Source organism: Blennius ocellaris (genome assembly GCF_963422515.1).
Source record: "Blennius ocellaris genome assembly, chromosome: 16".
Classification (NCBI taxonomy): domain Eukaryota; kingdom Metazoa; phylum Chordata; class Actinopteri; order Blenniiformes; family Blenniidae; genus Blennius; species Blennius ocellaris.
Window position 1 is genome coordinate 2518745 of NC_137665.1, and position 22307 is coordinate 2541051.

Sequence of the window (22307 nt, forward strand, 5' to 3'; positions counted from 1 at the left end):
ACCTTTCCAGGAACGTTGCATTCGCTTCCTTCATGCCCTCATCCTAACCTCGTAGTCTTTACTGAGCAAACACTAACCTGAGTCTTCGCTGTGAAGCATGTCCTCACCTGAAATGTCCTGGTTTCCCTTCAGTGGGACTGGATTTGATCACATCAAGAGTGGTAACTCGTCTGGATTTGACTGGAAGCAGATATGTGTGACCACAACATTATTAAATCCTCAGTCGTCGCACATGTACACGGATTGTGAATTATTACTTTACAGGGAAGTTGGAATAACATATATTCACTTCCCATAGGCCAAACTTACTTTTATCCTTAAAATTGTTTAATTTAAAAGTGTGTGAATTTTCTGAAGAGTGTACTTGCCCTTCATCCAGAGGTTTCTGTATTACGACTAAAAAAACCTTCTGTATTCTACCACAGCAAACCCATGGATCGACATCATTCATTCTCTGGCCAATAACTCTAACCTTACCAATCATAACCAAGTGCCAAATACTAAACCCACCACGACCGTATTCGAACTTTAAAACTTTAAACCATATCTCAATGCCTCACAGTGAATCCTCAAATGTAGGCTAAAGGTTTAGGACCCCATCACAAATGCACGCACACAGGAATAATTTCTTGTACATGGTGCTGAGTGGTAATAAATAATTGATATTAGACAGATTAAAAGTTAATGAAGGTAACAGAAATATAGATGTATTCAAATCACATGCGCAACGAGAGTGAATCTGGTCTCAGTTATGCAGACTGACATGAAACAACACGCGAGAGTTGCACAAGTGTTGCCATCATGTTTTCTGGTGTCGGTGACAGTCGGTGATCGTAGCAAACATTTGTCCATTTCTTATTCAGTGAGCATTCAGAGAGGATGGAAACTAGTTGCGACTGACATTTATAGTCGTCATTACCGCAGTCTGACATGATTTGGGTGGTTTTGTCTACACTTGTGATCGTGTCCTTTTCTGATTTCAACCAAAACTCATTTTAATCTGCAAAGACAACTGTTGATTTGTCTCCGTCCGTAACTGTGCACTGCAGATGTTTAGATTTTTGTTTATCGTGCAGTACCGATAGGAGCATATTGATCAGGATCAGACTCATCTCCAGTATATGTCGACGTGCCCAAATAGCTGGGACAGAGCTATCAACTGTGACAAGGAAGAATAGAACTACAGCTTCTACAGAACTTCCGTAAAGTAGGTTTGGGACTGGTTTTTCAACTGTCCTGCCAAATAAAAAAAGATTCACAAAAAAGCAGTTTTTCCAAGTATTTATCACCACTTAATCAGGTTTAACCTCTTTAATGAACATTGAGTGAAATAAGTTGATCAATTAAAATGGCACATGGCTGAATAAACATGACAAAAGTTATTTTTATAGAAAAATGTTCCAAGCAGTGTACGACGGTGTCACGACCACTGACGTTTTTCTCCTCAACGTACGATCTCCTGCATTCCTGTTGTCTGCAGCTGCTGCAGCACGGTGGTGCAGCAGTGCTGGAGGAGCCGGACCTGCTCCAGGTGGTGGAGGCTGCAGAGCGGAGGGGGGTGAAGGAGCTCAGCCCGGAAGCTGCACTGGCCCTCAGGCTGCTCTTGACACAGGTAGACCTGCGTGAGCACTCGCACAGAGAGAGATACTGATTTTATGAGTGTTGTCTGCACGTGCCTTCTGTCGGCTTCCAGTTATGGCGTTCCAGTGCTTTGCCACATTTTTTTATTTTTTTCCCCCATTTGGTAGCGCGTGCAGTCTTCTAGCGTAAAGGTCAGCAGTTCGATCCCCCATCTTGTCTCGTCCATGTGAAGAATCGTTCGCTGACGAGACACTCAAGTCCCAAGTTTCTCTGTAGGGTGTTTCCATTGACGTGTCTGTGTGTCCCTTCGTTCCACTAATGGGTGAATTAAACAGATCACTGAGAGTTCAGACTGCCCAAGTGCTAAGACGTCGATATAACTGAGGTATATTTGCCACTTAATTAGCTCATCAACATCGGCCGTAGGTGTGTTTGACTGTCTCTCGGTTTGACCTGTGATAGTAACTTTAGTATGAAGACGGGTCGATGTTTGCTTCTTTTACATCTTTTCCTATCAAACAGAATGAGTCGTTTGTTTTACACAACAGTCGGAGGACACAGGTTCCATTCCCGACTTCCTGGGTAGAGTTTGCATATTATCACTGTCGGCCCGGATCCTCCAGGTTCCTCACACGACCCGAAAACTGTGTAAATGTGTGTCTCTCACTGTGTTTGCCCTCTGACGGACCGGCCGCCTGCGCAGGGTGTGCCCTGCTTTTCACTCAATGTCAGCTCGGATATGCTGCAGCCCCGACTTTGATAAAGCAGGTACAGAAGACGGATGGGTTGATGGGCGAATGGAGTTCATACACACTTCACGTCAGTGTAGTTGGTTACATGCAGTGTCTATAATGCTTTTTATTTATTTGTGGAGGAGACCAGCGTGAGCAGGAAATGCAGAGACAGCAGGAGAAAGCACGCAGGGAACGTTTGTTTATGAAAATAAAATAGCAGGGCACTGCACACTCAAGCAGAAAAAAGCCCATTTTACCCAAGTATTCTTAGCATAAGGCTTCATCGTTCCTGACGCGGTGGACAAGCTGTCTACCAAGTATAAATGTTAAGTGATGCCTGAGCTCATTTCAACCATTTCCCCCCCCCCCCAGCTTCAGATTTTAAAAGAGAAATACAACTGCGGCATAGAATGTCACTGATTAGCAGGTTGTATTAGAAATGCAAATTTCATGATTCACGGCTTACAGTTGCAGGCAAAAGACTTTAGGAAAAACTAAGAATAATCCATCCTGGTATTGTCAGTCTCTAAGTTATTTTTGCTATAAAACTCGTGTCTTTTCAGAAAGAGTCAGCAATACAGTCCGTCCTGATTATTCTCCATCTGTGGAAGTTTAATCTATGCCTCTCAAGTTTGTGGAAATAAGTTAGTCTCTGAAGTCTGGATTACAGATTTCTCTTGGCTTTCACTCGTCGGAACCGTTTTCCTTTTTTTTTTTTTTTACGTTGACATTTCATGCAAGTACAATTTATGTACATTGAATTCATTTCCGTTCATTTATGTTGTGCCAGTTACAACATACGCATCTCAAAGCTCTCTTACAAAGAAAAACCCATCAATTCCTCACGAGCAGGCAGAGCTGAGAGTGGAGAGGGAGAAACTCGCTTGGTAGAAATCTCTGCAGACCCTATCTGAGAGGCTCCTGCACCTGTAAGGGAGGAAGGTTGAGGGCAGGATGGAGTCGGCCACAGACAAGCTGATATTAGACGGCAAGCTAATCCACTCACTGCAGACATGGTGGGAGCAGGAGACTCCTCCTGCGAGGAGGTAGAGAGAGGAGAGAGTAGAAACCGGGAAATAATGTTCGTGACACGGCGACCTAATGTATATATAGTGAGAAGAGGAAAGAACTCGCCGCAATAAAGGAGGTTGGCCAGCAGTTGAAACTTATTTCAGCTTAATGAGCTAATGGGTGACCCCAACTGAAAGATTTATCAAAATAAAATGTTCAGCCTGATCCTAAAAGTAGAGTCCAAATGGAGAGCTAGTTTTCTACCAGAGCTGATGAAACAGCACTTTGAGAACAGTTTTTTCCTGTATTTTTACACCCCTGCTGTTCAGGCATGCAGCACAGACTGACTCATACACCGGTCGTACACGGTTGGACCTTCTTTTGCTTTCCTCGTGGTCGAGATCAAAAAGGTGCTGGAGACATTCTTCACAGACGTAGTTCCCAATTGACAGAAATTTCCTGCGTATTCGTCGACTGCAGACGCACGCTGTGAATTCCAAAGCCGCTCTGCCGGCTTGAACCGGCGACTGCAGAAGTCAAGGTCACTGAATTACAGTGGAGGGAATTAGGCTGTCATAATTAAAGGATTGTGACAGTTTGTGAAAGTCCCGATGGTAGAAAGCGTCAGGAGAAGCTACTTTGGCGTGAAAAAGGGATATAAATGGCGGCAGTACAGCAGCAGTGGTATTTCTCACGTTGAAAACAAACCCCATCTTTCAAATGTGGCAGTAGAAATCAAGAATCGTCAAACGGGCAACTTTTTGGTTGTGTGGCCCGTAGCTCAGATGCTTCAAGTTCAAATGCTGAAATGTTCGACGATCTTTGAGAAGGGTTGGCAAGAGTACTGGCAATTTTTAAGTGCACTCTTAAGTACACATACTCTTGAACCTGTAACCTTCTGCATCTTCAGTGCGAATGACTGTAACCGTCAGCGACTGACTCTGATTCCACCTCAGTTGAAGAAGCTGAAACAAGTAATGTTGCAGTTTTGAGAAAACATCCGGGATGGACTGAATAATTTCAGAGAGAAGCGAGATCCACGGTTCAGAGTTCCGTCTTTCAAGCAGGGTCAACCGACAACACGCAGACGAGAAGCCACGGGGCCGCAATCCACAGACGGTTAAAAGAGACGAGAGAGAAAAAACAGCAGAAAGTTGAGACAGTTTATCACTGAACAAACGGCTCGGCATGCACATTGTTTTTAAGCGAAAACTCTTCACTTCTGTTGTGTTTCCGGCTGTTAATTTACACCACAGTGGTGTAAATGTCAATTTTTGAGAACAGAGTCAGAGAGAAGACAGAGAAAAATGTTCCTGAACCTAGACATTGACAATAGCAATGTTGGATTTCTAGTATTCTTGAATAAATGCCCAGTATTTTAACATATTTTCTTCCATTCTCTGTCTCAAAGAATAGTTTTACCACTTTTAGGGTATTTTAGGGATTGGCCATTTTAAATGAGAGCTCAATAGAAGTCATTGTTTTGACTGAGTGCAGCAGATGTGAGAGTTAAGTTCAGTTCTTGTCCTTTTGTTTGATAAGTTTTACAGACAGGTTGAAATTAGTCATTTTGACAAAGAGCATTGTTGTTTTGGCTTTAGTTCACATTTATTTTCACTGGAAAAACTGAATCAATCAGCTGGTTTGCTTCTGATTTGGGGATCAGGGAGAGAATTTCTTCAGCTATTTATGTAATACAACTGCGCTCCGAGATGAGTGGCGAACTGGTCTTTGGTTTATGTTATTGTTGCTTTTGTGTCGTCCGCTTCCTCTCGACATCGCGCATCAGGAAGACGTCTCCAGCCAAAGACGCCACCGTTTATTTGTGTGTGAAAGTTCCGAAGCCTCAACATTGAAAAATGTAATTTTAGTTGAAAGCTGAAAAATGTGTTCCTGAGAGATTTAAAATGATCTTAATTTTGAAACTGAGTTGAACAGAAATACTGATGAAAACAGAGGCATTCCATGGCTGTGATTTTTTTTCTTTCTTTCTCTCTGCTCAGGTGTGATCACAGAGCCGCTACAAGCTCCTTGTGTTATTTGCCAAATCGTCCTCAAAACAAAACGGCTATTGTAAGAACTGGCTTCAAGCTCCTGTTTTGTCTGGTTGCAGCATAAGGTGAACATAATGAAGTGTGTCCTTGCCTTTACCCCGGTGGGCTTCGAGGCGACTGTGCGGGATCCGTCTGGGTTTTGTTTCAGGACGTCGGAAGAATAGCGGACACGTCAGATTGCTCAGCTCGAATTTGGCGTCATATTCAGGCCCTGAAATGCATTTAGTATTCTGAAAGTAGCTCAGAGGAGTCAGAGGAGTGACAGAATGATGGCACAGGCAGCAGCTCTCAGTGCGACGTGTTCCAGGGAATCATGAACTGTGTCGAAGTGTGTGTGTGTGTGTGCGTGTGTGTGTGTGTGTATCTGCATCTGCAAGCTTTACTTAACACACAGAAGCAGTTTAGGGGAAACAGGGTTCACTGTGACAAACATCTTCTCGCAGTCCCGTCATCTCTGCAATCACACACACACACACACACACACACACACACACACACACACACACACACACACACACACACACACACACACACAGTCTCACTCCACGAGGAGGTTCTCTGTTGTGCCTTCATGTCTGATCCAGTGTGGTGTCACCGTGCCGTCGCTCTCTGCTGGCATGTTTCCATGCACATGCAGTGAACACGCGTGCATCTTTAAGTGTTTTTTTTTTTTTTTTTCGCAGGTGTAGCTCGCGGCTATTAAATAAACACGACAGAATTTCTCCAAGAAATAAAAGGAGAGCGGCGACGCCGACAGCGCAACATGACTGCAACCGCGCACGAATGAATGAGAGTGATCAAAGAGCGGGATTATAGCGGTTATCGTATCACAAGGTCTGGGGACACGAGTTATTCGGCTGCTTGGGTATTAAAGTGTTTGTTTCGTAAACAGTCCGTGTGAAAGCCTCCGACTGGAGGTTCTGGCTCAATCGGGACTGGCTGCAGGTCGATCCTGGTCTCCACTGGTCCCGGCGGTCAGATGCTCGTCGGCCACGTGCGGTCAGCCGAGACGCCCGATACTCTTCGTCTTCTGCACCTCCTTGCTGCTTGTGCCGTGTCAAATGTGCTTCGGTTCACACGCTTAAAGTCTTAACCCGACCTTTTCATACCTCTTGTCCTCCGCGTCCTTGCCCGTGTGTCTTTCGACGACAGTGGCCGGGGTCAAAGGTCAGCAGGGGTGACACTGCTGCATCTAGTGATGCATACTCAAGTCAGCTTATCACAAGGAATAGCTCCCTCTTGGAATTTTTAATGCATGCAATATTTGAATATCCCCCCCACCCCCGACTGGAGATATTGTAATAATCCAAGATGTCGTCTTTGTCCTTGCATACATAGAGCAGCTTTCATTCTCCAGTCTTTTCTGTTTGCCTGAAATTCCTCCACTTTTCTCCTCTTTCTTTTTTCTTTTCCCCTCTAAATTGTTCTCACCCCAGTAACTCCACTTCATTCACCTCTGTCTCCCCCATTGCTCTTTTCAATTACCAAACAGCACTGGAACTCTCTTTTTTTTTTTTTTTTTTTTCCCCCCCCGTCCTTTTTTTATTCTGGCCTCTCCTTTAGCCGTCCGCTCCTCAAAATGTCATTGTCCAGAGTAACTTAATAGCCACAGTTTCCAAATAAAAACAGCCTTAACTTTGAATTGCTTTTTTGTTTCTAACAACGGTGCCGTCCGTCGGGAGTCATTTGTTCTCATCTTATCAGCGGCTGCAGCCCCGCCGGTGTCACAGAGGAATTTGCTCTCGTCGGAGTGGAGTATATGCGAGTGCAGACAACGCCGACGTCTCGCAGAGAAAACTTTGACTGATCTTCGCAGCCCTGAAGTATTGAAGTCGACATTATCCATTCTGTCTGAAGCCTCCGTTTTCACCGTCACTCCTAATCCGCGCCGAGTCCAGACAAAATGCTAGGAGATGGCTTCCATCACTTCACCGACTCGCTCCGGCGGCGGCGTCAGGGAAGGTCATTAAAAACAGCTCATCTTGGAAAATTATGTTGTTTTTATTTTTTTAATTTTTTTTCCTGCTTTCATTGCAGAAACGTTATTACTTACACTTAATACTCCACTCGTAAGCACTTGGCTGTGTTGTTTGAAAAGTTTACACTTAAAAGTTTTTTGCCCTTTTCACTATACCTGATGACCCCCCCCCCCCTCCTCTCTCTCTCTCACTGCAAGCTTTTGTCAGATGAAGTAGATTGAAAGTCTCAACCTCCGGCTTCACGCGGAAACTTGATCATTTCTGGCTCCATCTTCTCGCCGTGTCCTCGCAAATAAACTCCAGCGCTGAATCTTGCATTGTGAGCGTGGCTCCCTGCTGGGACCGCTCACTGCTGCAGGAGATGCTGCACAAGCTTTTTAACTTTCTCTTGACGGCGACTCTTTTCTACAACGTCTTCATTTTCGTCACCGTTGCTTCACGTGAACTTTTAGCCTCAGCTGAGTCGTTGCGTCTCGCTGCATCACCAGCTGAAACACATGGTTTTGTTAAGCATCTTGGTTTCTTTTTGTTTTTAAGCTGCAATGCAGCGTCTCGCCTGAATGCTGTGAGCAAGAAATGTACCTTGTTTGCACACTTGCCTGAGTTTTACATTTTTAAAGGATCTATTTCAGACCTGTGTCTTCTGAATGTCTCCTCCTTCAACTTCATTTAAAAAGTTGATATACGAGTCCATGCGATCGCCTATATATCATATATAGTATATTTCGAAGGACAATTAATCTCAAATGCAAGTTTTTATGGAGCGTAAACCTCTTTTTAAAGTGTAGAAACTGGTAACACGTCTTGAGTCTTACTTTAAAGTACTTCTCTATTAAACATGCTCTGGAGGTCTGGTTTATGCACGATACTTGTACAAGTTGAATAATGGACGAATGACTGAAAGTATTTTTTTGATGTGAACAAGTTTGTAGGCCAACCTTTAAAGTCTGATTGTCAGTGAGCTCAGTGGGAAAACTCCCCCCTTTTTTCTTTTTTCTTTTAGCATGAGGGATGTTTTTAATTTTGTTGGCTTAATCCATAAATGTACTGTACATTTATAAGTTATTGGTTTTGGGTATCCAATGACGGGTTTTGATCTTGTTTCCCTCAGTCGTGTGCTTTGTGCCGTCTCATCTTCATGCACCTCGCCAACGTCACCCCCCCCCCCCCCCCCCCCTGTGGTTTTGTTCGTCCAGGTTCAGAACAGAGATCTGTTCGTATCACAGGAACACAAGCAGCGAGCGAAGAATCTGACGGAGGCTCTGGAACCAGAGACGCCTTCTGAGAGCTGCAGCCCCAGATTGTCCAACGAGATCCTGTATCCACCATCTGACGTGAAACACACACACACACACACACACACACACACACACACACACACACACACACACACACACACACACACACACACACACACACACACACGCACACACTAAGCCGCTCATTCACCACAGCAGTCGTTCTCCAGAAACCCTGAGTGTATTTTAGTTAAGCAGTGTAGAGGACAGGCGAAGGTTTTGGTGAAAGCAGCCGCACAGACGCTTTCATCTCGCCATGAAAAGATGTACATCCAAGCTGACCTTCCTTTTTTTCCCCATTAACACACCGCCACGCGTCTTTGTTGGTTCATCCTATTGATTAATCGCTCCCATCTTCTGTATCTGCTTCATGCGTCCCATCTATTCGGACACAAAAGGGAATATACACCTCCGTACGTCACCAGGCTCGTACAGATGGACAATCTCACACATCCACACTCAGTCAAGCAGCTTATCATTGAAAGAGCCACAAATCTTACTTTTTCTCACTACCTACGAGCCAAATTATTACACAACTCTTCTCCACTGAGGGTGTGAGGCGACTGAGTTGATAAAAAAAAAAAATCAATGTACAGAGAGAGAGAATATTCAAACTTTACATTGAAAGACTGTGTTTTTCAGTTTCTATGATAGAAAACTTGATTCTCGTAGACTTTTGGTGTTTGAATCATTGAATCACTGTTTACACGTTCACACACAGTTTTCCTCCTTAACTCCAGCCTTCAGTCGTGTCGAAGACGTTTCCATCTGCCTGTGTGACTTCACACTGACGGATATCTGATGTTCTGCAGGTTCAGTTTGTCGGTTCAGGTCATCGTTCGTCTGCACGTTTCTTTTGTGTGATGTTTATGTGAAGGATACGCTTCATCTGGATGCCCCAAAGCAGCAACGACTGCAGAGCTTCTAATATTGCATGTGTTTCTTCATTCCAAGTAGTTTTTGCTGCAGTGGCGTTATATGTGCCTTTGTTTACACTTTGCGTGCTTATTGCCTGACACCCTGTGTTATACACTTGTGCATAATGTAGAGGCATGTGTCAACTCATTCAAGTTCTTCCCGTTCAAATAAAAACCTCTATTCCATCCACAACCGTGTTCAGCGGCGCAGCTGCACAGCACAGCCGCACTCTCATCTACAGTCCACTGACCCGCTTTGCTCAAGGGCAGCTGAGTTGATGAGCGACGCGTCGAGATTTTATCCTGTGACTTTCCGGATGCAAGCTTTTCAAGGTGGTTTGAAGTTTATTAATGGACTTTGGATGTGTCGGTGAGGCTGCGAGGTGGACAAGGCCTCAGGGGGCTGCCAAGGTTAGCAGCTGTTGGCAGAGGGAGGCGGTGGGGGGGGATTTTTTCTTTGAAGGGCTTTTTTTTTTCCCAGCAACTATATATTTTGGACCATATATGCAATGCTGCACTATAAAGATAGAAATCAGAAGTGAATGATGTGCCTGCAGTTATGCAAACGCCGCCACCTGTCTTTCGTAAGTCATTAAAGCGTTCGTTCTCATTTTGCTCCGGTTTTGGTCTCCTCCGATTCCGAACGGAGGAATTTGCTTCTTTCGCTCTTAAATCCTCCTCCAATTTACTCAAATCACAATAATATCAATCAGAGCTACCAGGTTTTACAGGGCTTAATGTGATCCTATATCAACATAATTTAGTCAAATTTCTGTTCGGTATATTTACGGTCTATTATTCCTTGTGCTGAAAGAAAATGGCTAACAACGTATTCTCTGTATTATAAGGTGACTCAGTCAAGATTTTCTGTTCTGAGTCAGTGAAAAGCTACTGCAATATAATTATGGCATGGCAGAGATAAAGCAACAAATATTCATATTATTACAGGAAAAGATAAGGTCGGAAAAATCATTAAAAAAAAAAACATGAAAAGAGTAATTTGGCAGAAAAAGATAATTTTAAGGATACACAAAAAAAGGGATAGAAATAAAGTGAAAGAAAGCGTGTTGGACAAAGGTGGTGATTGCAATTAATAGATTCTAAAGAAAAACCTGCCCTGGTGGTGGTGGTGATGTAATCTGTTCCAGTTTCTTCAGTAACGAGAGGGGGGGGGGGATAGGAATGTACATTCTGCTTTAAAGAAAATGTGCATCAGAGCCAGAGTTGAAAGAAGTAATTGATATTTACAGGTAACCATTTATAAAAAATGTAATTAAATTATTTTCCTATTTTTTAAAAAAGACGACTTTTGGGATGAGTTGAAGAGAAATTTCTTTTTTTTGTACCTTGTCTTATCCAGGTTTTTATAGATCGCTTCTAATTGTTACGCTTTTTATTATCTGTTTCTTATATGTCTGTACGGTATTAATCGATTAATTTCCCATTTTTGCGTGTGGGAGAGAGAGAGTGAGAGAGAGAGAGGGGTGTGCGCGTGCGTGCGTTTTCCTTCTCATGGGGAAGCGGAACGTTGCCTCTGCCGGGTGTCCCCCCCTCAGTGGTCCGTGTGGAAACCTGCTCCTCCGCGCGCATCGGCCGCTCGCTGTCATTCGCTGGAGTCGAGGCAGCCGGTTGCGATCGTGGCAGAGGCGGAGTGGAGCAGCGAGAGCCGCATGGAAATAAACACCTCTGCCTGTGTTGTCGCTGTCACCTGAAGACTGCCCCGTCACCCTCGTCCACGCTCATATATTTTTTTTAATCCCCTTTTCTTTTCTTTTTTTCCGTGGAAATAAAAAGAAAAGTGCACTTCTTTGGAGCGGGCGCCGTGGGCTCCATCGCTGCCTTGTGGCTCTGCTGCTTCTCGGTGAGTAATCCTCCAGTTTTCGCCGTCCAGTTCTGGATCATGTTGTTTGGCTGTTTACTTCAAAATACTTGGTTAAATTGGGGAAGAAGAAGAAAGAAAAAAAAAAAACGCCTGAAGGAAATCTTACAATAATTAATATGACATGTCGCGCGTGATGGCGTGAACTCTCCCGCTCCGCGTGGCCACCGCACATCTGTTTGGGATGAGACGGGTGTCAAATGGACTCGGTTCCAGCCCGTGCGGCTGCTGGATCACCCGGGTCGGGTGGGGGGGGGGGGGGGACGTGCGATCAATTAAGCAGTCCCGTAATAGATGGTCCACATGACAGTCTTTATCCACACTCGGCCATCATCGTCACCATTACGCATGTCCGCGGCTTTGCCTCCGCATGAATGATGACGGGGGGTGAGGGGGGGGGGCTCAGAGAGAGAGGATGTGTCAGTCCTTGAACCTGGAGCCTCCCATAGCAGGCAGGCAGCCTGGGGGGGTGAGGGAGTGGGTGGGGGGTCTGCACATCCAGCTGTTCAGAGGCACCACCCTCAGGGGTCAGCGCTCCTCCTTTATAGTGATGCTGCAGAGTTGATTTTCTCGGGAGTCGTTTAATTTCTCCCCCAATTCTGATCCGAAACTAATGCCCTGCTCAGATTGCATTGTCAGGGATGTGTCTCTGTTTGATCGCTCGCTTTTAAGCGCACAACCTGAAGCTCCCACACAGCACAATCAAACTTCAGCCCTTTTCCTCTGCCTCGGGAGATTGTTGTTGGCAGAGACGGAAAATCTGCAGCCCGGAGATTTACGTGGGCTTACAACGACTTCGGCAAGAGTAAGTCCTTCTCTGCCTCCAAACCCCCCCCCCCCCCCCCGTGGCAAACACATCTTGTCAACTGGAATGCCACGAAGACGGAGCCAAATGTGAGCTCGAGTGTCATCTGGAGGGAAACTCGTACAGGAGGGGAGAGAAGCTGTCCGTCCATATGTGTGCAATTGTACTAAAGGGGGGGGGGGGGGGTGGAGGAACACAGGCAGTCACATACTTGGATGGAAGTTATGTGAGCTGTTTATCTCTCATCTGGGTTTTTCTTCCCCAAATCATCTTTTCTTTGCTCTATCATTCATTTCTAATTTCCTAAAGTCAACTTGCAGTGTTAACAACATAGGAGTTTGGTTAATGGGGAAGAGAATGGACATGCGGAATATGGTAATTGTATTATTAGGCAGTAAATAACTCTGGGTCTTGTGTGCAGAGAGAGACTGGGCATCCTACCTGAAACCATTAATGTTACTTTTTTCAAGACGACCACTGTTGAAATCCATTTGTTCGCACCACTTGACATTGTTGTCGCAGTGTGAATCCGGCTGGAAATAACTGCACTCGCCTCGTCCTCGTCTCTTCAGCAAAACAACAGTGAAATCGTTGGCTACTTCGCCGAGCAAGACCTTGTTAGGGACTGAAGTGAACCGGATCTGATGCAAAACGCCGCCTTTTGAGAACATTTGTAGGTGTCGCTGAAGTGTTTTGTGTAAATATTTATTTGCTTGCTTGTTTTAATAGTTTATGTTGTTTTGTTTTGGGGGGTTTTCTTTTGCTGTAAATATTTATAGCTTTACAATGTTGGATCCCCTCTGAAGGAGGCACTTCCCTCTAATTTCCTGTCGCTCAGAAGGTTGAAAAGGCAGCGTGTTGCTTTCAGGTGCCGGAGTGCCCGCCGTCGATAAATCGCTGCGACTCGTGATTGAAATGCGTCTCGGCCCCATTCGTCTCCCGCAGAAACTCGGAGCCACCGCGGGGCCGAGCTGACAGTTTGGTAGAATGATCATCCCGCGTAATCATGGCTGTCTGCTCACTGTTAACGGCTGCATTCAGACTCTGGTTTGTGTGCGACCCCCCCCCCCCCCCGCGCCGCAATAGCAATGATTGATCCGCCCTTAATGTCCTTCCCTCGCAACTTCTTAAAGTCTCAGCACTTTGCGCTGTTGCGCGGAAGCATTAGCAGCGGCTGGATGGATGTGTTGACCGTGTTAAACTGTGTCGGCGGCGATAACCTTTTTCCTCATAAATATCTGTCTGGAGCTCCATGTGGCTGCCGGGAAGCACACGGGAGCATCGAGTAACCTGGAGAGTCCCCGTCCCCCGTCCCCCTCCCCCAATCTTTGGCCGTTATCTAGAAATATTGAGGTTTTCGGTCGGCACTTAAGAATATTTAGTGCAGCGTTTCTCAGAAAGCTGGGAAAGTACCCAGAAAGATGTTCTCAGAATGCAGAAATTGGCTTTAATCGAAGGTTGTGTTCGCTCGGCTGTCTCCAGCAACACTTGTTTCTGCTGAGTCTGTCAGAAAAAAAGAAAAGAAATCAGAGGCTTGCGGGACCATAGAGACCATAACGGGAAGCCCAAAAAGCTGCAACATAATGGGGAGGGGGAATAAAAGTTGTCTTTCCCCTTCCTTTTTTTTTTTTTTTTTTTTTGTCCTGCCACCTCCAGAAATGCAGAGAGATGCAGTGCGAGCTGGAAGGCTGCCACGAGCGCCGTCAGGATGCACTTTGAAACCCAAGCCGTTATTAAACAGGAGGAAGCTTCACTACGAAATGATCGGTCCACGTTATCGGCTCTCGGGGGAGACGGGGGGGGGGGGGGGGGGATGTCTCAGAGCATATGCTTTCCCTCCTCCGATGGCGGCGGCGGTGGCGGCGAGACTCTTTGGGGAATTCGTTCGGTCTGAATTAACATTCACACCCCGAGACATTTGCTCACTTTCCTCTCATCCTTCAAATCCAAGAATCCACACCAGGGCTCGGAGAGATTAATCCAGTTAGTGACACAAAAATAAATGTGTAAAAAAAAAATCAAGTTCAATGTCATCTTCATACTCGCTCTGCTATCTGTCCGTCTTTTAGTTGCACAAGTGTCTCAGTGAAAGGTAGATGAAATATTCACCAGGAAAGCTGTTGTTTTTCCGCAGGGTTTCACTCTCCTCCTCTGTTTTCCCAGGGCTTTAGCATCCCATGCACTCCCCCCCCCCCCCCCCCTCCCCATCCACACCCCACTGGATCCCCCTGATAGTATCATTGATAGTCCTTGTTAAATTATGCATGGAGTGTGTGACTTATATCTTGTAGCGCTTCATCAACATTGTCTCCTGCCTCCAGTTACTTCTGTTTTCTGCCAATGTTTCCCTTAAAAAAAAAAAACAAAAGTGGCTATTCATCAAATTTTCATTTGACGAGGTCCTATATTTAGATGGTGTATTTATCCGCTCGCTTTCATCCCAGTAACTTTCAAGGAGACGGATCAAAAAGAAATCTCTGAGGAGAAAAGAAGGTGCGAATGAATAGAAATTGTTGAAGAAGACTTCTGCTTTCCACGCGGGGGGGGGGGGGGGGTCTGGTGCAGAATGTAAAAGTTCCTCTGGGGTTTATGCTCCAGTGCCAGACGTCAGATGTTTCTTCCATATTGACCACTCGTCCCCCCAGCATGTCTCCGTTTCTCATATTCTACAAGTATCAAAGGGAAAAGATCCCTTCAAGCGGCGACTCGCCGTTTCTCCAGATGAAAGTGAGACGTCGGTAAAAGATGCCACGTTTAAATGCGACAGTCTCCCAGAGAGACGAGTGTGGCTTTTCTGTGCAGCTGTATCCACATTTAGTCGCGCAAGCTCCCTTTGACACCATTGTGATATTTTTTTGTATTTTTTTTTTTTTAAATTGATGTCCTCTGGCTTGTCCTTTATTTTATTTATTTTTTGTCTGTTGTAGTTCAGAAGAGCGCCTCTCTGCCACCACCTGCTGACCATGCCGAGCGTGAGCGCCGTGGTCCTGGCGCTCGCCGCCGCCGCCGCCGCCCTGGGCTCGGCCGACCCCGACGCCCACAGACCGAGACACGACTCCAACCTGGAGATCTGTATCCTCCTGCAGAGCCGCTGCCGAATGCACGGACACGCTGCCCGCGGGAGTGAGACGTGAGGCGCGTGTGTGTGTGTGTGTGTGTGAAGGTTTGTGTGTGTGAATGTTTGTGGAAGAGACGGGCGGCTCGATGTATGCGTGGCCATGAACACGCCGCTGTGCATGTGGAGCGAGTAGTTAAAGTCGCAACACTGAGGAATTGTGATTTTAACCTTTAAATCTCCTTTGTGGGTGATATTTTACATTAAATTGAGTGTTTGTGCTCGTTCTGTACTCAGAAGTGAAAATAAGAAGCGGCGTCACATCTTGAATTTGGAGTATTTTATCGGATTCGGTGTCGTCCTGGTCAGGGAGTGACACGTCAAACCAGTTTTTTGTTGTTTTTTTTAATTAAAACCTCTGTTGTTCCCCGTGTTATTGATGGCCGTGTGCCGTGATCGTAACAAAGCTCTCTGAGGAATTCAGAAGAAAGGCATCTGCCTTCGAGCCTCGCCAGGAATTCAGAAAGACTTCTGACGTGAAATCAGCGCTACCTCTGTGAATAGATCATCGGCAGGGAGAAAAGCAATTCAGCTGAAGGATAAAATCACCGAAAGTCTTTAATGTTTCTACTGATTGTGTCCACGGCCGGGAAGAGGTTGCACAAATGTGGCTCGTATTTAACATGGCAGATCGAGAAAAATCCTGAGCCATTCATTGCAAAACTAAAAAGAGAACTTTTTTTTAAATAAAAACAACCAAGTAAAATCATGTGAAGGCCAAAACAAGCCTTAGTAAGTTACAAAAAGCCCACCGAGTATCTACATTAATGCCAATGAGGGGCTGCACAATACATCTGAACTCAGAAATTACATACTTTTTTCATTATTTTATTAAATCTGAATCAATACATGCAGAGAGACGATGATGATTCAGGAACCTCGCTGATCGTTGGAAACGCATTTAATGGCAAAAGCAGATTAACCTCATCCACTTAAGTGCACTTGTCACAAATTATGCCTTTAATTGAAATACTCCACTCTATTAACAGCTTGTAAGATGTTTATCTAATATGATGGCTCACTGACGGTAATGTATTAAGTGATTTCTCCACAAGTGGAATCAACAGCGAGAGGCTCAAAGTTCAGCGTTTTACATACAGAACTGAAAATAGGAGCAACTTCAGACTTTTATTGACAGATGAGGCTCATGGAGTCGTTCACTGTTCAATACGAACTGTAAGACAGGAGAAGAGCTTCAGACCAAACCTGTCAGGTTAGTTCACCTGTGTCTGTGATGCAACGCCTCTGAATTATAAGAAAGCTTCAAGATCACCTGGGAACGTCGGCCTGAAAGTTAAAGCCGAATCGTAGGTTCAGCAGGAGGATGATGATGATGATGATGATAGAAATCAACCGAGTCTTGAGGTTCAAGGCAATCACACGTCACATGAGTGAAAGGCAGAATTTTCTCTGGACAAGTTGGTCCATAACTCATCGACAGGATAAAAAAAATAATACATACAATTAAAAGATAAAACCTCATGAATTAAATTCCTACTCCAGTCAAGGTTCGCCTTACATTTTCAGTCCTGAAAGTAAACTGAGTGAAGGAGTCAAAAAATACTAATAAATCGTGAATATTTATAATAAAGTGAGGGAAGATTTAAATCAGGGACTTCAGGCAGAAAGAAAAACATCAAGAATGTTCAGTCGAGGACATTTTGCATGAAAACAACAAATCCAACCAGATTTCGGAAGCGGGATAAATAATGCAAAAGAGCTAAAAGTGAACTTTGTGGCTGGTTGCGACACGGGCCTGGGAGTTGTCTGCCGCCGCCGCTTTGTGAGAGCGGTGTCGTCATTGTTTTTGTTCCCCTTGACTGATCTCGTCAGACAAACGGCTGTTTGAGACCAAGAGGAAAGACCAGCTCAACGCGCTGAAGAATCTGGTGGAGCTGAACGACATCAACCAGCAGTACAAGATCATAGACATCATGCTCAAAGGGCTCTTCAAGGTAAGGCGCGAGGGGAAACGGGCGAGGAGCCTTGCATCTCGACAGGCCAGTCAGAACCTTCAGATCCTCCACGTTCATCAGCCTGTTTGCTCGCGTTTCATTTTCCAACGTTTAACTCGGCGGAGCCGCTTCTTTGAAATCGCCGTGCGTCTTCGTTTCCCCGGCGGACGGTTATCTTATGCAGCCGCGTGCCTCTCAAGGACGAGCAGCAGAGGCGACCTTCAGTGGCCGAACCACGTCGTCAGCACTTCTGGGCCACTTTGCGTTTGAGAGTCGGAGCGCTTTTGCAGTTGCTTCTCCTTCCATTTCCTCCGCGTGGCGCGGCGATGGCTGCGGCGCTCGCCGTCAGCCGGTGTGTGCAGATGGACGTGGTGACGAGAGTGAATTTGTTCTCGTGAGCAACGGCGAGCCTCCAATGGAGCCAGGAGGCCGCTGACGTGTTCCTGCAGCAGCTTCAACCCAAAGCACAGGAAGTGGCGTGAAACGTAGTCGTTCTCTGTTTTTAATGTTCCATGTCATCCCATCCACATATCTTCCATCCTGGATGCTGAGGCAGGTCTTTATTGGACTAGTCATTAAGTGTAATCTCGGCTACAACTACACGGCCATTAATAATTCACGTTCTACTGGATTCCGCCGGTGAAGCTGGAGTCCAACCAAGGACGGCAGATCTCAGCCTGGAGATACTAGACCTGTCGACCTTCTCGCATTTGTTATTCAGAAGAAGCATCTGCTGATTTTGAAACCTGTCTGGCAGCTGTCCAAAGTACTTTGAAGGAGAAGTATTGATTTGTTTCCGAATCAGAGGTGTTGCGAGGTCTGGAGTACTTCGGGGACTCGCCGGTCCAACCTTTAGACTAATTGTTCACAAACGAAGATGATTTAGCGCCGGAGCTCCTCTCAGCGAGGCGAACGTCACCGGGGCAAGGTCGAATTGTTTGTGGGGTGAAAATGAAGATGAGATGTCAAGAGAGTTGGCGAAGGGAGAATCTGACACACACACACACACACACACACACACACACACACACACACACACACACACACACACACACACACACAGGGAGGCTCGAACACGGGATATTCTCAGTGTGAGGCGTAGAAAACTAAAGTCTTTGAATGCGTTCACACACGTTTTCTTCTCTTTCCCTCCCGCAGGTGTTGGAGGACTCCAGACTAGTCCTGGTTGCCGCCAACATGCAGCCTGATGACCCCTTCCCACTGGACGATAAAATCAAAGAAGGTCAGACTCGGGTTTTATATCTTGATTGTTGTGTCTTCGTTTATAGGTTCCTCCCTTGTCACTCCGAACGCCTCGACCACAGAGTCCCCTCCTCTAAAGCACGCTACCCACCCTCCTCCTCCTCCTCCTCCTCCTCCTCCTCCTCGTCTCTCTGCAGCCTACTCCCACGTGGTGGAGAACACGGCGTTCTTCGGCGACGTGGCGCTGCGCTTCCCGCGCATCGTCCACCACTACTACGACCGGAACTCCGACTGGGACGGCCTCCTGCGCTGGGGCCTGAACTTCTGCAACCTGACGGGGGTTTTCACCGGAGGAGCCCACCAACACGTCCTCACGCTGGTGAGACCGAACCCCTCGACCCCGAATGCATCCACTCTTCCGTATCTCGGGTTTCTCGTGTTCATGTCTTGCTTTTCGCCGTTGACTTGGGTCTTTGTCTTAATGTTGTGACGACCCTTCTTGTATTTAATCCCGGCAGCATATTTGTATCAGAATCACCAGCTTCGCTTCGAGTTTCTACCAGAGAAAGGAAATCCGCTCTCAACGAAAGGTTTTGTGAGAATTACAGACAGAAATCGCACTTAATGCAGTTGCATTGCTGCCAATCCTCCCCAGAAAATGTCAAAATTCGACTTTTTCAGAACATTTTCTAGGTTGTCGTCTGTCATTTAATCCAAAAGATGTCGTTGAATCTGCCCCACGGTGTGTCGCGGCTTTTAAAGGAAATTAAAGCTGGACAAGAATGATCTTGCCAGTTAAATATGAGTTAATAAACTAAACTCTTGGCGGATTAATCTGTGACCTTAGCAATGTGCCAAGTGGATTATATGGTGGATTAATTCAGCGACTCCAAGCAGCTGCAGTTGGGACCCTGGAAGTGTTGCTTCAGCCCTCGTTTGCGCCTCAGCAACCCCACGTTTGGTTTCATTTTCTCTTGTCTCGCTTTTCCGAACCTCCAAATGCTGTAAATAATACAAATGAGCAATAACAGTCAGAAGAACTGCGGTTTTTAAATCGGCAGCTGCTTGCCAAATTGCATCATCGTTGTCCGTTTGGTTTGTAAAGAAAAGCTGGGGCTCTCTTTCTAACGGCGCGATTATGTTTCCCCCCCCGCCTCTTTCCCTCTGTCGCCGTGTCTCCTCTCTGCTCCTTCCTCAGATGTCGCAGGAGCTCGGAATAACCGAGAAATCCCCCGATTTTATCAACCCGTACCGTACAGAGCGAGACGACGTGAGTAAAAATGCAACGGCTGCCGTGCACTCGGCTTCTCTTCATACCACTCATACCCCCCATTGTCCATTTCTATTCACTGCTTCTACCTGGTAACCTGGTAACCGTCCTGACACGCTACACTCGCCTTCAGAAATAGCAACACTGCTTTATCCGCCTGTCACGTGTTCTAACGATGATTTAAAACCCCCTCTCTCTCTCTCTCTCGCCGCGCTGAAGGTGCTTCACACGGCCGAGGCTTTCCAGAAGATCCTGCGGGAGGAGGAGAAGCGCAGGAGGAAGGAGGAGAAGAGGAAAGAAATCCGGAAAGGCCCTCGCATCTCCCGCTCCCGCAGCGAGCTATAGCGCCCGCGCCCTCAGAGCAGAGAAGAAGAAGAAGAAGAAGAGGAAGGAGCGCACACACTGTCCACGAAGGGTGGCTCTACTCGTTAGACTCTGATGACGGTGACGGAGGTGAACGCTGCCATCAGACGTACGACCGCCAGGCGAGAGAGCAGCCCTCGACGTGGGCGGAGGTCCAGCCACCTTCTGGTGGAGGAACCAAGTCGCTGTTCGCCAAACGGTAATTTAGAATTGGAAACGCTAGCATTGTATGGCAGGTAAACAGTGTCTCTGGAAAATAATTTACGGGGAAACCCCATTTTTGATAACATGAGCTTTGGAAGAATAATGAATTTTAGTATGATCGGCCTCCCCTGTTGTATCTGGAAATCATCCGCTTCACACGTGTCGTTGCCCGATAGGAATTTGACCTCATTAAAATGTGGCCTGTCTCTGGTGTTGCTGATGATACATATCATCAATTTTATTATTTAACTTTTTTTTTTTTTTTTGGACCGAAGGGTTTTTTTGAGTACTTGACAAATTACATTCTTATTGTTGCTTGAAGTTAAAAGGGACTTTTACGTTCTTTATCAGACGGATGTGTTTTGTTGTTCTTTTTCCAGTAATGACTTTATTTCCATTTGATAAGGTCACGTGTTATTTTCCTTTCATATCTCTCTGCAAGACCAAACCCGGTGTTTGTTTTGGCCTTAATGACTCTTTATTAATGGAAATGATTTGATTATGTGAACCAAATATAATGTGTGTCCCTTCACTGTTCTATTTGTGGATTTTTTTCTTTATCACATTGCTGGAAATGGAAATACTATATTGGTTTAGATCTATGGACTTGAGATTGATGTAATTTTGAAATAGTATTATGACTGTTATAAAACTATATGTATATTCAGATGAAGAATATCATTGCTGCAGAATGAACAAGCCATTTTGTTAACGCATCTGAATAAAGTCACTGTTAAAAAAAAAATGTTATTCACATATGTATTTATCTCTGTCCTTTATAGTCTCAATGCCAGAACATAAAACAATTATTGAAAGAAGTCGAACAAACAACTCTTAACAAAATCAAATGTGAACAAAGAAAAAGATTACGTATTCAGCAGGAAACGACTGCAGGTTGACATCAAACTGCATCAAAAATAGTAATACACAAAAAGACTAGTCAAAAGTGTCTTGAGTGATAAAATGATCTCCAATCATGCACGTATTTCAGCAGAAACGCGTCTGGCAGAACTTCCTCTCTGCTCTTTTACTTCAGATTTTCCATCCAGTTGTTTTGAGGCTCAGTTTCCCCGCATGTGTGTGTTTGATGTTGGAATTTAACTTGTCACCACGACAGCGTGAGCAGATGCACGTTCCCTAAATTCGTGTTTCTGCAGTTGTCAGGTGTGACCATCATTATTAACCTCGTTATTACAGATCAACCCTCATGGAGCGGAACTGACGTTGGAACGAGTCAAGAGCAAGAACTCCATTCGAAGCCTCGGTGACCAGGATTTATTTTATTCTATCAAAACAGATTTTTACTTTTTACTTTCTCCTCTCCTGTCTGCTGCAGCTCAGCGCTGAACCCACGATCATTTAAGAATGGGCGGGGTCATATTTTCAAGAGATCTGATTGGTCAGGAGGCGTAGCGGTCGTTTCACGCACGCTGCAGAGGAACAACAACAAAAACGACACATTCTCAGACCAGCACTCCCAATTCCCACAATGCACTTGTCATTCAAAGTGGCAAGTCTACACATGTAACGAAGAGAATCTCATTTTGCAGTTCGATCATTCAATATTGATGCCAACGAATAAGCTTGTAAAAAGATTGTTCCATAATCAGATCCCTGGTAATCTTGCAGCCAAAGTTTTTGCATAAAAACAACAAATCCATTCAGATTTCAGAAACGGGATATGTTGTGCATCGGAGATAAAAGAAGATGCAATGTGAGCTTTATTGCAAGCCGACAAGGCCACCCAGTAGAGCGCACACACACACTTTCGTTCCTTTCTTTCTTCTTCCTTAGTTTTTTTTCCCAGCGGTGGGAATGGGAGGGACGAGCTGGAAGCAGTAGTGCAACTTCAGGGATGCCAAGTGAAGAAGAAGAAGGGAAACCGTCATCAGGGATGAAAAAGCTGCTAATAAGAGAGAGAGAGAGGGAAGCAGAGTCA

The 22307-nt window shown here is 45.5% G+C and overlaps 2 protein-coding genes across 2 annotated transcripts in view; both read left to right on the top strand.

The window, feature by feature from the left end:
- Positions 1-11286, top strand: part of mei1 (meiotic double-stranded break formation protein 1) — a gene marked incomplete at both ends in the record, with an annotated part of 72967 nt that extends 61681 nt beyond the window's left edge. The window contains 3 exons of the mRNA XM_080511869.1: positions 1481-1612; positions 8556-8693; positions 11131-11286. Coding sequence (XP_080367995.1) covers positions 1481-1612; positions 8556-8693; positions 11131-11286 — 426 coding nt within the window. The remainder of the gene's footprint in view (positions 1-1480; positions 1613-8555; positions 8694-11130) is intronic.
- ccdc134 (coiled-coil domain containing 134) lies at positions 11148-21082 on the top strand. The gene is made up of 7 exons (XM_080511673.1): positions 11148-11435; positions 15186-15330; positions 17207-17328; positions 18487-18571; positions 18729-18910; positions 19730-19801; positions 20021-21082. The coding sequence occupies exons 2-7, from the start codon at positions 15222-15224 to the stop codon at positions 20144-20146; spliced, it is 696 nt and encodes a 231-aa protein (XP_080367799.1). The 5' UTR covers positions 11148-11435; positions 15186-15221; the 3' UTR covers positions 20147-21082.
- Positions 21083-22307: the final 1225 nt, after the last annotated feature.